The sequence below is a fragment of the Oncorhynchus nerka genome, linkage group LG18, assembly GCF_034236695.1.
Source record: "Oncorhynchus nerka isolate Pitt River linkage group LG18, Oner_Uvic_2.0, whole genome shotgun sequence".
Taxonomy (NCBI): domain Eukaryota; kingdom Metazoa; phylum Chordata; class Actinopteri; order Salmoniformes; family Salmonidae; genus Oncorhynchus; species Oncorhynchus nerka.
Window position 1 is genome coordinate 61,441,568 of NC_088413.1, and position 17,519 is coordinate 61,459,086.

Consider the following 17,519-nt stretch of genomic DNA (forward strand, 5'->3'; position numbering starts at 1 on the left):
GGGTGATGCACACGGATGTCGAAAGGAGCAGTAATGTCAGACAATCACTTCTCAATTTTCAAGAGGCCTTAGACAAGGCTTGGTGATAACACAAATATCAAGCGAACCTTGAATAAATACATTTACCAAAAAAACTGCAACCATTATGTATAAGCAAACAGTCACGGAACAGGGAAGTATGTTCTGCACTAGTCACATGGTTGAAGTCAATTCCACTACTTCTCATAAAAAATATCCCTATGTTCAACTCTTTCCATTTCTCCCTCTCCCAGGATACATTTGATCCGTTCAACTACAATGCATTGAGGAAATTCTCCTTTCTCCCAACAAATAACTTCAGTTCTGTTAGCTCTCAATTCCAGCTATTCTTTTCTTTTTCACCTTCACAGCTCCAAAAGTCATTTCAATTACAAATGAAATGACCTCAACCTGTTACTGTGACTTGTCACCTGGTTATGGCAATGCACATTTAATGCCAGTGTTATAATGCTTGAGGAAAGCCAGTCCTACTGAAAGTAAAATTGCTTTGGCAGGTCAGAAGATAACTGAAGATGTTAACTGCCACAGTTACCTCTCCAACATGTGCTGTACACTGAATTGCCTAAATAAGTGCTCTAAAAAGAACAAAGTAAGTGCTTCATTAACACACTATTTATTATATGCTAAGGCTCTTTGTCAAATGATGTTGTCAGACTATTAAAGTATAATAAAACAAAGGGGTACAAATAAATAGCCTTTCCCTCCTTAAAATAAAACAATCCAGCCGCTAATGCATGTCAACAAGGGTTTATTCTCCAGCAAATTATATTTGACAATCAGTAGTCCAAATGAGAGAATAAATAAATAAAATCAATAATGACAGTTAGTTAATACCACAACATTTCAAAATTTAAAGTCAAAGGGTTCCCCGAAAATATTTGAATAAATATGAAACAATTTTAACTACATTTGATCTTTTTAGCATTTGTAATATAAAATTCAATAGTTATGGTTTTCAAAGTAATCATTCCCACACTAAAATAATGCACTTGAATTTACTTTTACTTCATGTAACTGGTTTCACCAAACCAAGCTGTAAACTACCATATGAACGAATGAGCTATCATATCTCAGTCGTTAAGTGCAATGGTCAGAGCTTTCTAATTAGAAAAGTTACATACAGTACCAGTCAAAGGATTTAGAACACCTACTCATTCAAGGGTTTTTCTGTATTTTGACTATTTTCTACATTGCAGAATAATAGTGATTACATAAAAACTATGAAATAACACATATGGAATCATGTAGTAACCAAAAGTGTTTAACCAATCAAAATCTATTTTAGATTCTTGAAAGTAGCCACCCTTTTCCTTGATGACAACATTGCACACTCTTGGCATTCTCTCAACCAGCTTCATAAGGAACGATTTTCCAACAGTCTTGAAGGAGTTCCCACATATGCTGAGCACTTGTTGGCTGCTTTTCCTTCACTCTGCGGTCCAACTCATCCCAAACCATCTCAACTGGGTTGAGGTCGGGTGAGTCTGATGCAGCACTACATCAGTCTCCTTCTTGGTCAAATAGCACTTGCACAGCCTGGAGATGTGTTTTGGCCATTTTGCTGTTGAAAAACAAATGATCGTCCCACTAAGCTCAAACCAGATGGGATGGCATATTACTGCAGAATGCTGTGGAGGCCATGCTGGTTGTGTGCCTTGAATTCTAAATAAAATCAGACAGTGTCACCAGCAAAGTACACCCACACCACCTCCATGCTTCACAGTGGGAACCACACATGCAGAGATCATCCATTCACCTACTCTGTCTCAGAGAAACACACTGGTTGGAACACAAATCTCAAATTAGGACACATCAGACCAAATGACAGATTTCCACCGGTCTAATGTCCATTGCTCAAGTTCCTGGCCCACGGAAGTCCCTTCTTATTGGTGTCCTTTAGTAGTGGTTTCTTTGCAGTGATTTGACCATGAAGGCCTGAGTCACGCAGTCTCTTCTGAACAGTTGATGTTGAGATGTGTCTGTTACATTTATTTGGGCTGCAATCTGAGGTGCAGTTAATAGCAGATTTCTGAGGATGGTAACTAATGAACTTATCCCCTGCAGCAGAGGTAACTCTGGGTCTTAATTTCCATGAGAGCCAGTTTCATCATACCGCTTGATGGTTTTCGCGACTGCACTTTAAGAAACTTTCAAAGTTCTTGATATTTTTCAGATTGACTGACCTTCGTCTTAAAGTAATGATGGACTGTTATTTCTCTTTGCTTATTTGAGCTGTTCTTGACATATGGACTTGGTCTTTTACCAAATAGGGCTATCGTCTGTATACCACCCCTACCTTGTCACAACCTAACTGAATGGCTCAAACGCATTAAGAAGGAAAGAAATTCCACAAATTAACTTAACAAGGCACACCTGTTAATTGAAATGCATTCCAGGTGACTACCTGATGAAGCTGGTTGAGAGAATGCCAAGAGTGTGCAAAGCTGTCATCAAGGCAAGGTGTGGCTACTTTGAATAATCTCAAATATAAAATATATTTAGATTTATTTAACATGTTTTTGGTTACGACATGACTCCATGTGTTATTTCATAGTTGATGTCTTTATTATTGTACAATGTAGAAAATAGTTTAAAAAAAATGGAAAACCATGGAATGAGTAAGTGTGTCCAAACTTTTGACTAGTACTGTAAATAAAGTCAGTGTACAACTATTAGCATATAATGCTAATTATATTTTGTCATTCAACTGCTAAGGCTGGCAAAGGTTAATGGCAGGGCCTGTTCAGGTTATGTAGGTTAGTCATCCATAGGAACTGAACTAATACAAGCATTGGGACTGGTACCTTGAAATAATACTTCAAATGTAAACAAAAACAGCCATTCAAATAACACACTTAAAGATGGAATCCTCAGTAAGGGGAAACAGCGCCGCTGGCCGCCCCACCACCACCATTGTTACTATTGCTGAGCTGAGGAGCACCGTGCAGCATGGTAAAAGAAAATTGCAATAAATATTGTGCTCTTCTATCACGCGTGTAATGATGTCAGAGGAGAAAACTTCTTTGTTGTAATATCGCAAACGGACGTAGCGGTTTTACCATTAAGGATTCCACCTTTAAGTAATGTATGACATGTCAGTACTCCTACCTCATAAAGAAGAATAAAGAATAAAGTGCTTGTAAGCAAAGTATTTTCAAGCAGACAAAAGGCTCAAAATGACTTCACTTGAACATGTATGGTTTCCTTTTCCCACCTTGAGCAGCTAGCATCCTTTCAAAAGAAACAACATTGCGCGTGTTAGTCTTAACCTGACCAACTAGACACAGGACATCTACAAAGAGTTATTGGAAGCAAGTGCGGTATTAAACTAAGGCTCATGGTAAACGCTTGAATTAATTAAGCATGTTGTTGTTCAGTTCTAGAAAATGTTACAGCAACGTCAAAAGTCCTTCAAACAATCTTCCCATTTTCTCTTGCCTATGAAACAAAACAGTAAAAAGGGGTTAAACAATGTGGTTTTTAAAAATAGGTGTAAAAGTACATAATTGTTTTTACTCAAAAGGAAGGCATATACAGTACTTATATTTACAGTTGGTAATGCATCACCCTGCTACAGTGGTTGGTAATGCATTGTCACCCTGCCACAGTGGTTGGTAATGCATTATCACCCTGCTACAGTAGTTCTGAACATGCATTGTCTCTCTTGTCTATTCCAAATCTACTTAAACACTACAGAAGACCATAGGGAATGCACTCATGCAGCAATCAAAAATCCTAAATTTGCAGTGATGATGAATCATACACTCATATCACCTTTTCAATCCATCCACAGCTTCTTTCTTTCATTCAGTCCCTCTCATAGTCCAGACTACAATGCAGATGAGTCATGCACTCATTTCTTTCCATCCATCCATCCAGTTGTTCATATTCTCTCAGTCCATACTGACCTTATCGGTACTGGTGGTGTGGGTTGGGTGAGTCTCTCCTGACTCCAGGCTGAGAACAGACAGACTGGAGTCAATCAGCTCCTCTGTGAAGGGAACCAAGCATTACTTACATTGCATCATAGTGATCCATCTATACACTGTACCTATTTCAAATCAAATCAAAATGTATTGGTCACGTGCGCCGAATACAACAGGTGTAGACCTTACAGTGAAATGCTTACTTAAAGGTTCTAACCGATAGTGCAAAAAAGGTGTTAGGTAAGTAAAGAAATAAAACAACAGTAAAAAGACTAAATACAGGAGTGAGCCTATAAAAATAGCGAGGCTACATGCAGACACCGGTTAGTCAGGCTGATTGAGGTAGTATGTATATATGGATATTTGACAGGGACTAACCACGAACAACCATTGCCTACCTGTATTGCTCTTGGCATGCTCTAAAGGCTGGACAGAATTATCCTGTGGAGTGGCATCGCTGTGTGAAATGAGAAGAACAGGGCTGAGCACACCGTCATGGCCGCTTTCAGCACATTCTGTTTTGGAGGCATCAAGAAACGGAGGGCCCTCCTGACCCTGTCTATGCCCATCAGATGAGCACTGTGCCTGGAAAGCTGCAGCCTGCCGATCCCCCCAGTCCAGGTCATTACCAGCATCCTCCTGGTCGCCCTTGGGGGACTGCTTCTGCTCCTCGAACTTCTGTCCGTTTTTGATGGGGGAGGCAACTTTTAACACGCTGGTGCCCTTGGTTTGTGAGCGGGCAGAGTTCTGGGCTCCAGTACTGGGCTTCTCGTAGGCCCCGGGCCCCTTGATGAGCTCCTCTGAGAAGCGGACCTTCTTCTCTGTAGCTTGAGGGGACGAGGCCTCAGCCTTCCCCTGTCTGGATGTCCCGTCCTCCAGGGGGTCGGCTGGGGCCTGAGCAGTCTCGGCCTTGTCCAGGCCAGGACTGACGCTTCCACTCACTTTCTCAGTCTTCACCACATCCAGGGTTAGCGAAGACTCCATTTTGAGGTCACCCTCTTTGACCTCTGGAGTTTCTGCAGTTGAGTCATCCATGTCAGGGTCAGCCAAAGCATCAAGCTCTTCTAAGAATTCCTCCAAACTAGTCCTAGAGGCCTGAAGGAGCAAAAATAAAATTCCATTAGTTATATGATAAAGAAGACAAAGATGTCTTTGTTGAGCCCAAGCACAGCCATTTTTCACCAAAGCACAGGTATATCATCAATGCAAAGCATTCAGTTTAAACCTCTCACCTGCAAATCCTCCCCATCCTCGCTGGCATCCCATCTGAAATATTAAAATAATTATTAGAAACATACAGGAGTGGTCTGTATTCTTCAAAGTATCCTGATAACAAAGTGAGTGCTATGAACACAGAAAATACTCTGCATATTTTGTTATGACATCTGTTCTGTGTGGGGTCAAAGATATAGAGAGATATGTAGAGAGTGTGAGTGAGACAAAATAGAGAAGCATGATTGTAGGTACACTTACACACCTGTGTGTTTAATCATGGCTGCCCTCTGTACATCCTGAGAAATGCTCTACAGTCTACACTTAGAAAAAGGGTTCCAAAAGGGTTTTTAGGTTATCCCCATTGGAGAAACCTTTTGTGGCTCCAGAGTGGCGCAGCAGTCTAAGGCACTGTATCTCAGTGCTAGAGGCGTCACTACAGACCCTGGTTAGATTCCAGGCTGTATTACAACCAGCTGTGATTGGGAGTATCATAGGGGGGTGCACAATTGGCCCAGCGTCATCCGGGTTAGAGTTTGGCCTGTATAGACCGTCATTGTAAATAAGAATTTATTCTTTAACTGACTTGCCTAGTTAAATAAAAAAATGGATCTAGGTAAAAACCCTTTTGATTCCAGGTATAGCCCTTTTTGATTCCAGGTATAGCCCTTTTTGATTCCAGGTATAGCCCTTTTTGATTCCAGGTATAGCCCTTTTTGATTCCAGGTATAGCCCTTTTTGGTTCCAGGTAAAACCCTTTTGGTTTTCATGTAGAACCCTTTGTGGAAAGGGTTTTACATGGAACCCAAAACGGTTCTACATGGAACCAAAAGGGTTTTACCTGGAACCAAAAAGGGTTCTTCAAAATGTTATCCTGTGGGGACAGCCGAAGAACCTTTAAGGTTCTAGATATAACTTTTTTTCCTAAGAGGTAAGGCTGGTCTGAGCAGTTCTCTTCACGCTCTGGTCTTTTCCAATTAGCACCAGCAGCAAAACCTAATAACAGGCAACTTTGGCAAGAGACCACTCTGCCTGGACATACCTGACTGCTCTTCCCCCTGGTCAGCTCAATCTCACAGAGGACCGCACAGCCACCAATACCTGCCTCTCAAGCTCCGCTAACAGAACCCAAAAGTAGTCTAGCCTCACCAATGGCTTCAGTGCAAAAAGTTGGAAGAGTGGGCTTAGCTGTTTTTGGTCATTTGACACGTTGTGCTCTTTAGAGTAAGTCCCAGTGTGTTTTGCATACAGCAAGGCTAGGTGTGTGGTTTCCTTACATCAACACAGGCTGTTATGATTAAATCTGCTGTTACTGCCACTCACCTTCTGGCCCTCCCAGTCAGCCGGTCCTTGCCCTTGGCTTTACTGCTGACCACTGGAACATTTTTACCCCGCTTGTCTTTGCCCCCCAGCTGCTGACCTGGAGATGAAAACAAGCAAAGCTAAGAGAAACAGCAGAATAGTTCTCCATCATTGGCTGATTGGTTGCTTGTACTGAGGATTTAAATGATTCAGCTGCTGGTACACAGTATAAAGCATTCAAACTCACCCAGTGGATCAGCATTTGATTTGGGGTGACCCCTCTTTGCATTTCTTCCTCCTGGAAAATCAAACAAGTTCAACAATTATTGGGCATCACTGGAAATAAGACATACTTGATTATGGTCTGACTATTCCTCAGTGTTTGAGTTGAAAATAATTTACTAGAGTGAATTTCTCACCTCTGGCTGTAGGCCCCCTTTCTCTCTCCCTAGGAGATTTATCTGAAAACCTAAGAGACATTTAGTTTACAGTGAAATAATTAAAACCTAATACACAGCTGGGATGTTCCATTAACAGATGAACTACCAGATAACGAGGCCATGGTTTTGGTGTTAAAGTAAACAGACAAAATCTTACCTACCAGGGTTAATGAAGGGTCCAATGCATTTGGTTGGACATTTCTCAAGTATCTGTGTTGTTCCACTAACCTAACAATTTACATTCCATTACTTTCATTCAACAGCCATTTTCATTTCCAAGTAATCATTACATGCTGAGCTCAGAGCTAGAATGAGACATTGTACAGAGATGGCTGTGATATCTTGAGGTCATGTAGCTACAGATTTGAAATGCTCTCAATCAATGAGAGAAGATTTGAAATGGACAAGACGGCTGCTTACACATTGTTGGATTACTTAATGGAGCAAAAAATATATTTATTTTAATAGAGGTGCATTTTATACCTTCAAACAAACCACCTGCAACTGGACACAAACATTTTAGAAGATTCGTGTTTGGCCGAGTCGAGAATGACGATAGTATCGCCACGTCAAGGTTGGTTGAAAATTCTCTGCTCTACGCCAAACAGTAACTTTCCTGTAACGGCTAATGGAGAATCACGTTACAAATCTGTAGCTAGAGGTCACGATCCTACACTCCTCATTCATTGACAACATCTAAACTGCTGAATCAAAAAATATTTGTCCTACTCTAGTTAGTCGGAGGCCTTTTTTAAACCATGCCACAAAAGGAAAGGCATCCCAGCCCCAGCTAAAAGTATCCTATTATCTTGTCTCTTTAAAGTTTGATGCTTCTTTCTTCTAAACAGAACATTTATTTATCCAGCCACTGTACTGCTCACAGCACATCTGTTGTGTTTGAACAAGGAACAGAAAGAGGGGTTGTTCATATATTTAGCTCCTAAGCAGTAAGGACGCCACTGTGTGAAAGGACAGCGGCTCCATACATAGTAAAATACTGGGTTCCAAATTCAAATCATGTAACCTATATATAAGCAGATGTTTTCATTCCGTGGCGCTCAAGGCCTAAAACTGGCCTACTTTTATCCTTTCTCCATGGTTCCAAAACATTGCATGTCAGCTTGTTACAAACTTCTAGTGAAAGTGTCCAATGTCTAGCATAGCTGACAAAGGGAGAGGGTGGTAAGAGTACTAGGGAGAGGGTAGTTAGATGATAGGATAAATACCATTTCAAGATTTATCAAAGCCATTTTCTGAGAACGGCTCATAAACAGAGGTGATCCAATAAGGACGATACCTCAGAAGAGAACAAAAACATTTTTGCCAGGTCATTCAGTCTCCCTCTCTAATAGCGTTATTTGCCAGTCTCCAGCCAACATCATTACATTTGCTGTGACTTGTTATTTATGTCTTGTGACTTGATTGGATTAAGTCTTGTGACCGTGTGAAATCAGTATCATGGGATAGGGCTTGGTCCAAAATGTGGATCGCGTGAATACCTCCAACAACGGAAATCTTCCACCAGAGTAAATTAGCATTCTGAAAGTACCTAGTTTATACCACTATCTTCTCTGTGCAGACACCATTCTGCACTTCTTTAGAAAATTCAATGCAACCATTTCTAAGTTTAGAAGTACAGAAGATAGAAAGACTGAGATACAATCATTGTTCAATAGAGGAAGTAATAGAGAATGTAATCTGCTTGATGAGTGAATGAGTTAACGTTTTAGTTTAGTTACAATGACAAGAGAATGGCCTATTTTGCATGGTAAGAGATGAGATGTGTGGTAGTTAGCTGTAGTTGTTGTGAGAACAAGACCAGAAGACGAGCACATACAAAGGAGTACTCATTTTTTAATTGTAACATTAATTTATAATCGAAATGGAATTTGAGCACTCAGACATGCATCATGCAAACATAATAGCCAAACTGAAATGATTAACAGAGGAAACTAAAGTGAAGTGAAGTGCAAAGCAGCCAGGGATGGGAGTGGGCTTACATATTCTCTGTTTTGTCCATGTCCCATGCCCGCCTCCACTGGCCCTTGGCATTTTTGTGGCGCGCCAAGCGTTCACGGTCGATCTGCTCACGCTCCATCTTCCAGCACAAGTACTCCTGCTGCTCCACTTTAGACGTGGGGATGGTGAGGTCTGTGTCGCCCGCTGGGTCTAGCCTCTCAGACTCCTGCAAGGAGAACACAAGTACCAGTCATAGCTTAGTGCCAGTGGTGAAAACTGAAAAAGGCCTACCATGGTCAGATATCCAATCTGTACTTCGGCTGTGAGAGTAAGCTTTCTTCAAACACTTTGTGTGAGACAGTGGCAATACAGGTCAAAATAACAGCCTTATATAATAATTGGCCTTGGGTTGGTGAAGCCTCTGGGCAGTCCAGAAGATCAGAGGAACAGCAGGGGTCTGAGAGAACTGAACAAGTGCTCTTAGTTCAGACATAAAAGAGGTCATATCTGTAGATTGGATGAGCTTTCATCACATCATTGTGACTAGTCACCCGGGGTCCTAGAGTGCTACACTGTCTGAAGGCTTTCATCCAAGTTATCCTCTTGTTTCACTCATTAATATACTTCAAATTGAGAATCAGCCTGCCTGACCAGTGTTGGTAGTGGACATAGTGTGATGAGGTCTTCATGGGTCTAAAATGTTGGACGTGTTCCAAAATTGACCTGGGGCTTTCCCACCCGGACCCAATATGCATAAAAATGTTTTACACACACACTTTATTTACTGGAACTGATACAGCGTGAGAGGGAGAGAGGTGATGCTCTAGCAGGCGAGGGAGGAGCTGTACTGTGAGCAAGTGACACAGAGAGGTAGAGACGAGGGACAGTAACCAACCAAGCTGACTCGCGTTATAGTTGACTAACAGCTGCCATAGCTAGGCTATTATCAAATGATTACACAGTACCTGTCTTGACTGCATCAAAACCAAGAGAAGCTAGTTAAACTAGCTAATGTCAGCTAGCTAGGTTAATTGAGGCTGCAGTGCATGCGCTTTCTCATCCTAAAGTTACAAATAACAACAACTCCGCTCAGAATATAAAGTAGCAGCCTGCCTACCTGTGTGCTCTCAGCTTTGAATTCCATAATTTAAATTCCATTGATTAGATATCTCCTAACTTTTGCCACCATGGAGGCTCTATGACTTTAGACTGCTGTCGCATTCGGATCTGTACAGGCCCTTCCGGACAAGTCAGTTAAAATTACACATACCCAAGACCACTGACAATCATATCAGATCCGACCCAGACTCGTGAAATTATTTAGAATTCTGGATCTGGACCCGTTCTGGTCTCGGATCAGGTCTTGGGTATTCTGGTACAGCTGGATCCATGAAGACTTCTTGTGTGATGATACTGGCGGTAACGTAGCGTGATGATACTGGCGGTAACGTAGCTGGATGATACTGGCGGTAACGTAGCTGGATGATGCTAGCGGTAACGTAGCTGGATGATGCTAGCGGGAACATAGCGTGATGATGCTAGCGTGATGATGCTGCGGTAACGTAGCGTGATGATGCTAGCGGTAACGTAGCTGGATGATGCTAGCGGTAACATAGCGTGATGATGCTAGCGGTAACGTAGCGTGATGATGCTGCGGTAACGTAGCGTGATGATGCTAGCGGTAACGTAGCGTGATGATACTAGCGGTAACGTAGCGTGATGATACTAGCGGTAACGTAGCGTGATGATACTAGCGGTAACGTAGCGTGATGATACTAGCGGTAACGTAGCGTGATGATACTAGCGGTAACGTAGCGTGATGATACTAGTGGTAAGGCTTCCATGGCTGGCCAAACTAAACTGCTACTAATATGAGCTCTAAGAAATGCCCTTCACAACATTCTCAGGGACACAGGGATGTTGATGGATGTGCTTGTCACATGGCCCCAAAGATGCATCTCAAATATCAATAAACTCCTGTCTTTAGGGAGATTAGATGCTTGGCAACAGCAGGGTAAGGAAAAAGGCTGGAGCGTGTCATTGCTGAGAGTGTGTGCACTGTGCAGTTGAGGGGTGTGTCTCCTGAGAGTGTGTTGCTACAGACAAAATAACTTACACACTTCTCCAGAATCCAATGCTTTACACCACTCCAGCCGATGCTTGGCATTGCGCATGGTGATCTTAGGCTTGTGTGTGGCTGCTCGACCATGGAAACCCATTTCATGAGGCTCCTGACGAACAGTTATTGTGCTGACGTTGCTTCCAGGGGCAGTTTGGAACAAGATAATCAGTGTTGCAACCGAGGTCAGACGATTTTTACGCACTGTGCGCTTCAGCACTCGGCGGTCCAGATGTGTGAGCTTGTGTGGCCTACCACGGAACAGCTGTTGCACCTAGACGTTTCCACTTCAAGATAACAGCACTTATAGTTGACCAGGCCAGCTCTAGCAGGGCAGAAATTTGACTACTGACTTGTTGGAAAGGTGGCATCCTATGACGGTGTAACGTTGAAAGTCACTGAGCTCTTCAGTATGGGCCATTCTACTGCGAATGTTTGTTTGTGGAGATTGCATGGCTGTGTGCTCATTTTATACACCTGTCAGCATCAGGTGTGGCTAAAATATCAAAATCCACTCATTTGAAGGGGTGTCCACAAATGTTTGGCCATGTAGTGTAGATACTACTCTACAAACCAGGAGAAGCAATGTGTGGTTCCATTCATGTTCTTTCTGTGAAGGGTTTTTACGACTGGACAGGAGCAGTCAGGAGACAAGAATAATGGAGACCGACAGACAGACGAAAACCACTGATTGGGCACAGAGGGATAAACTAGGGACAGGCAGAAAGATGTTTTCCTCCACGGTGTGGACCAATCAGAGACAGGTAAACATGTGGCTCTCCTGCAGGCAGTATCGGGAACGTGGCATCCGTGATCATCTCTCGGTTTGCTTCTCCTCGCTCTTCTTTGTCTATTCTTCCCCGGTCCTGGGGGATGCAGGGGCCACAGGGGACGGCAAGTCTCACATGTTCTAACAGGCCTGCTCCCGCTGGCTCCTTCAAGCACACCACTAGTTAGCACTTTCAATTTCCTGCCTCTGCTGGGGCTCCCTCCCAGGGTTACAGGGGTTCAGGGAGGAGCAGCACACTGGCCAACAGAAAAAACCTGGGTCATATTCATTAGGGCATTGTAGCAAAACATTTTTCAACAGAAAATGAAAACAAGACTGATTGGACTTAAGTTCAATAGGTTTTATATTTATTATTCTATTTGGTGTCCATTGAATACCCTGGGCTCCGTCTTGTCTTGAACTGTATGACCATACTTATTCCGAAGCGGTGTTGGATACCTCCCAAAACAGAACAACTTCATATCTAGGCTATATCAGATCATAACTGCTAACATAGCTCTGATCATGTTCTTCTTATGCAACTCTGGCATCCAAAAACCAGCCACGATGGAAGAGGTTGCGTAACTCCATAGCATTCTCCACAGCCGGGCTGAGAACACACCAACGTAGTATACCCGAGTGGGACAAGAACAGCATCACTTGTCATGTGGCTCCTTCCTTGCGGGTAGGAGCGTTGGGCCAGTAACCGAAAGGTTGCTTGGTCGAATCCCCCTGAGCCGACAAGGTAAATATTTGTCATTCTGCCCCTGAGCAAGGCAGTTAACCCCCAAGAACAATTACTCCCCGGGCACCAATGATGTCGATTAAGGCAGCCCCCCGCACCTCTCGGATTCAGAGGGGTTGGGTTAAATGCGGAAGACACATTTCAGCTGAATGCATTCAGTTGTACAACTGACTACGTATCTCCCTTTCCTCTGAAGGCTCTGTTCCCTCCCTGCCTGCCTCCTGCTTCTGGGTGTTTATCACACTCCTGATCTGTTACCCTACCTGCCCTGCTCCTACCCTATATTTGACTGGCAACACTAACAGACCAAGAGCACAGGTGGCACATGGGGACAACTTACCAGAGGGGGGTGTAAGGGAGGGGGCGATACTTTTGTTTTGGGAAAGATGCAGTCTTCTTCAACTCCAAAGACCGGGAGTGTTGGAGTCTGTTTCTATATTTCCTTGGTTATGCAAATATGTGTTTATTAGATGACATTGCTCATTAAGAATATAATATTGCATTTCTATATACATATTTGGTTATGTGGCCTCTTATTATGGTCCTATAATTTGAATTAAAATATGGCACTTACGCCCTCTAGGCTCAATCAGTTGGAAGTACAGGTGGGCTTTCCCCAGATAGGTGCATATTGGGTATAAGGAGGGGAAGTAAGTGCCTACTAGTTATGGAAAATGTTTGTGATACTGGGATGGCATACATTTTCTGAACCATATACATTTTTACCCTGATCTTTCTTGTTTACCTGGAATATTGAAACCTTTGTTTGCCTTGCATTTAACATTTTGGGTTCCACAAATAAAACGTCAAGTTTGATTCATCGATTTCATTTGGATTCTTGGGTTTTCTAAAACAGATTTTGGATGTACGTCTCAAACGTGGAACTAGTTTTCCCACGGCTATTCAAAAGCCACCACATTTAAGTTCCACACTTTATAGATGTATCAAGTCACCTGGAGCAAATCAGCGCTGCCAACCAAAGAAACCGTGAGTACAGTACGGGTATAATTTTCAAGTTAAGCAACTTCTTTGTGATGTTGGTTTGGAAACATTGTCACAAGCTATTCAACTGTAAATGAACCATCCGTGCGATGGGAAGCTGTTAAGCGCTATTGGAAATGCACTGTTGATATTGAAGTGTGGAACTGAAAATTGTGAATGGAAATGGCAGGCACCCATTCTGAAGCTCTGGTGGAAAAAAAGTTGGAAAGGTGGATGGGAGCTCGACTAACAAAGAAAAATAATGCAATTCAAGCATTGATGGATGGTGGTGAAAATGATGACGTTGTCAGTAGTAACGTTAATGTGTTCAATGGTTAATTGGCTGAGTTTATGGAACTGTATGTGGCTGTGCATAATATATTGTCTGAAGAGGAAAGAGTCTGATCATGCTGATTGGTAGGAACAAAAATGATTGCTTTTCAAATGAGTTTAGATCAAGTGGGGTTTTGGTTGCATGGTAAAGGGAAAAAGGATTCACACCTGCTAAGTGTCATTGGTTCAGATGAAAGTGTCTCTGTTGTATCAGAAAGTGCATCCAAGTCGAAAAATGATTCAGAATTGCAAAGTGCCATTGGTCCACATGACAGTGCATCTGCTTTATCAAAAAAGTCACATGCATCCGGCACAAGGTCAAGTGATCAGGTGCTAGAATGAAAGCACAGTCTGAGTATGCTGCTTTGAAAGCTAAAGAGGCAGTTGTGGAAAATAATGTCCTTGATATGGAACAAACAAAAATAAAGGCAAATAGGGAATTTGTGCCAAAATGAAAGTTTAAGAGGAATGTGAAAAATCCTCTTGCACAGGCAAGGAAAAGTTAAATTGATGACAAAAGAAACTGGAATGAACGTGACCACCGCATCTGAAGCATTAATGCAAATTATGGCACAAAACCCTGCACCAACACCTAAAACACAGGGTTGGTGGCGCTGAGGAGGGCACGCGTTGTGCCGATTCCTGCTCAACTTTATGGCTATTTGAGTTAATTATTACTTTGTTTGCTCAGAATGTTTGTAATAATTTCCTAATACCGACAAACACTTCTGGATCATGAATCGGAAGCTACACACTTATGGCTTAGTCTCGCAGATCTGGAATAGTAGTTTCGCTACTTTGTTCCACGCACAGCGGGCTTACCTGTTCCCCCTGGCCGAGATGACCTAAAGCAAAGCATGCAACGAAGAGGAGGAAAAGCGAGGCTGAAAAGACGTGCTACATGGCCTACTTTTCCTAGTATCCTGATGGCTAATGTCCAATTGCTGGAATTGTATTACTTTGAACTGAGCAAGTCTTCAATCGCAGCAGGATATCAGAGAATGCCGTGTCTGTATTTACTGAGACGTGCCTTACGGACAATACACTCGTCTGCCAGACAGCTTCACCATACTCCGAATGGATCGAACAGCGGCTTCTGGTAAGACTTGGGGGGGTTGGGGGATGTTTCCTCAAACAATTTCTGGTGTACCGAAGTTGAAAACATTGCAAGCTCCTGTTCACCTGACCTGGAGTTTCTGACGATAAAATGCCGACCCCACTATATGCAGAGGGAATTCACATCTGTTATTATCACAGCTGTGTACATACCGCCACAAGCAAACACCAATGGTGGCACTCAGTGTATTGTACAAGAATATTAGAAGAATCCTCTCAACCAGAAGCAGTCTAAGACATGTATCCTGCCCCACAAGAGGATCCGGCGTGCTTGACCATGTATACACAAACATTTGTGACACGTACAAATCCACCCCCCGGCCCCACTTCAGCCAATCAGATCACGTCTCTCTGTTCCTATTCTCCACCAACAAGCAGCAACTCACGAAGGAGCCACCAACTCAGACAGTAGTGAGGCCCTAGACAGAGGCAGTCTCAATACTGAGGGATTGTTTTGAGAATACTGATTTGGAATATGTGACCCACCACCTGGATTCGGTCCTATGTAACAACATTTAAAATTTTGTTTTGTATAAAAAGTAGACTCATGGCTAGAAAATGTTATATTATACACTGCAGTTGAGGAACAATGGGAAAATAATTCTGCTTTTAAAGTTGATAAACTTGTAACCCCACTTGAGAAAATGGCCCCGTGAGTGTTTTACATTTACGTCATTTAGCAGACGCTCTTATCCAGAGCGACTTAAATTGGTTTTGGCACACCTACTGGAGAACTCTTCTTTGTCGACAGCCATTCAGCATCGTTCACACCCTGCAAATTGGTCCGATATCTCTTACTCCTCGTCAGAAGAGGACAATTTGCACATTAATATGTAAAACTGAACACTACAAAATAACAAAGTGAAAGAACAAACGAAAATCGAAACAGTCCCGTATGGTACAGACACCGGAAACAATCACCCACAACTCAAAAGTGAAACCAGGCTACCTAAGTATGGTTCTCAATCAGGGACAACGATTGGCAGCTGCCTCTAATTGAGAACCATACCAGGCCAAACACAGAAATCCCAAATCATAGAAAAAGGAACATAGACAACCCACCCCACTCACGCCCTGACCATACTAAAACAAAGACATAACAAAAGAACTAAGGTCAGAACGTGACACTTAAGCCTTAACCCCATCCATCTCTTTAAGGATTAACAGTGTAGTAAACAACCAAAGATTTCAAGACTAAAAGTTTTAATTTTACCTTTTTTTAACTAGGCAAGTCAGTTAAGAACAAATTCTTATTTTCAATGACAGCCTAGGAACAGTGGGTTAACTGCCTGTTCAGGGGTAGAACAACAGATTTGTACATTGTCAGCTCGGGGATTTGAACTTGCAACCTTCCGGTTACTAGTCCAACGCTCTAAACGCTAAGCTATCCTGCCACCCCAGTGATGAAAGTAGTAGTAAAAATGCACTTTATTTTATTTTATTTTGTCCTTAGCCTATATCCACTGCTTAATTTGTAAATCGGTAGGTGCCGGAACAAAAAAGTGAGCGTGAGAGGAAGGTGACTTGGAGAGCTCTGAGGCACCAGAACATCACCTTTATAGTAAAGCATTGTATGCATATTGTCGCATTTGTATAGTGGTCTAGACTATAGCAGTAGAGCAGAGGGGCTTGCAGAATTTCTTTTGTAGCCTAGGGTGTGGGAAAAATTGGGCCTTTTTATAAACGCATTTCATGCAATTCTATGTAATTTTACATGACTGGAGACTTTAGCAGAATCTCTTTTAATACCGCACAAATGATTGAAATGTCAGGCTACTTTGACACTGACAAACTGAGAATAAAAAAACAACAACCTCGTCTTCAATCCATCAATAGCCTAGGTATGTGTGTGTGGAGGAGACACCCAAACTACACAATATGAGGAGGAAATTATAGTCTTAAGCCTAGTCCTAAACTTTCCAGTTTCAATGACTCACCCAATGATGCGCAGCTCACTCACCTGCGATGGCCGATGTGCTCATGGCAAAAGTCTCTCGCTCTCGTTTTAGTTTGTAAAAACAATGCTGTTCGCTCAATAGGCCTATTTGTAAGTTGATAAAATAGTTGCATAGCCTACAGACAGATATGTATTTTTGTTTCAGCAGGGGCCATTTGCTTTCCAACCTGTGCTATCCCACGATTGTATTTGAAATATTGCAAAAAGGCCTGTTTTGGCTGCATGCTGTTCACCGACATTTACCATTCGTTCCCAGGGTAGCCTAGTGGTTAGAGTGTTGGACTAGTAACCGAAAGGTTGCAAGTTCATATCCCCGACAAGGTACAAATCTGTCGTTCTTCCCCTGAACAGGCAGTTAACCCACTGTTCCTAGGCCGTCATTGAAAATAAGAATTTGTTCTTAAATGACTTTCCTAGTTAAGTAAAATAAAATAAACTGTAGGTAACCTTGTGATTGGGCTACACACAATACACTGCTAGGCCATTTAAAAAAAAAAGCTATTGATCCCATATGTCTAAATTATAGGCCTACTGCTGGTGTAGTATTCTGAATTATGTTATTTCTGAACAGACAGCAGTAATTCTAGAACTTTGGCAAATGTATTTACATTTATCAGGGGT

General features: G+C 42.3%; 1 protein-coding gene across 1 annotated transcript in view; it reads right to left on the reverse strand.

Moving 5' to 3' along the window:
- Nucleotides 1-770: 770 nt before the first annotated feature.
- Nucleotides 771-17,519, reverse strand: part of LOC115146275 (coiled-coil domain-containing protein 9B-like) — a 55,024-nt gene continuing 38,275 nt past the window's right edge. The window contains exons 7-14 of the mRNA XM_029688264.2: nucleotides 8,920-9,104; nucleotides 6,899-6,948; nucleotides 6,727-6,777; nucleotides 6,501-6,597; nucleotides 5,198-5,231; nucleotides 4,364-5,060; nucleotides 3,948-4,030; nucleotides 771-3,477 (exon numbers count right to left, since the gene is read on the reverse strand). Of these exons, the coding sequence (XP_029544124.1) occupies nucleotides 3,451-3,477; nucleotides 3,948-4,030; nucleotides 4,364-5,060; nucleotides 5,198-5,231; nucleotides 6,501-6,597; nucleotides 6,727-6,777; nucleotides 6,899-6,948; nucleotides 8,920-9,104 (1,224 nt within the window). The 3' untranslated portion in view covers nucleotides 771-3,450. The remainder of the gene's footprint in view (nucleotides 3,478-3,947; nucleotides 4,031-4,363; nucleotides 5,061-5,197; nucleotides 5,232-6,500; nucleotides 6,598-6,726; nucleotides 6,778-6,898; nucleotides 6,949-8,919; nucleotides 9,105-17,519) is intronic.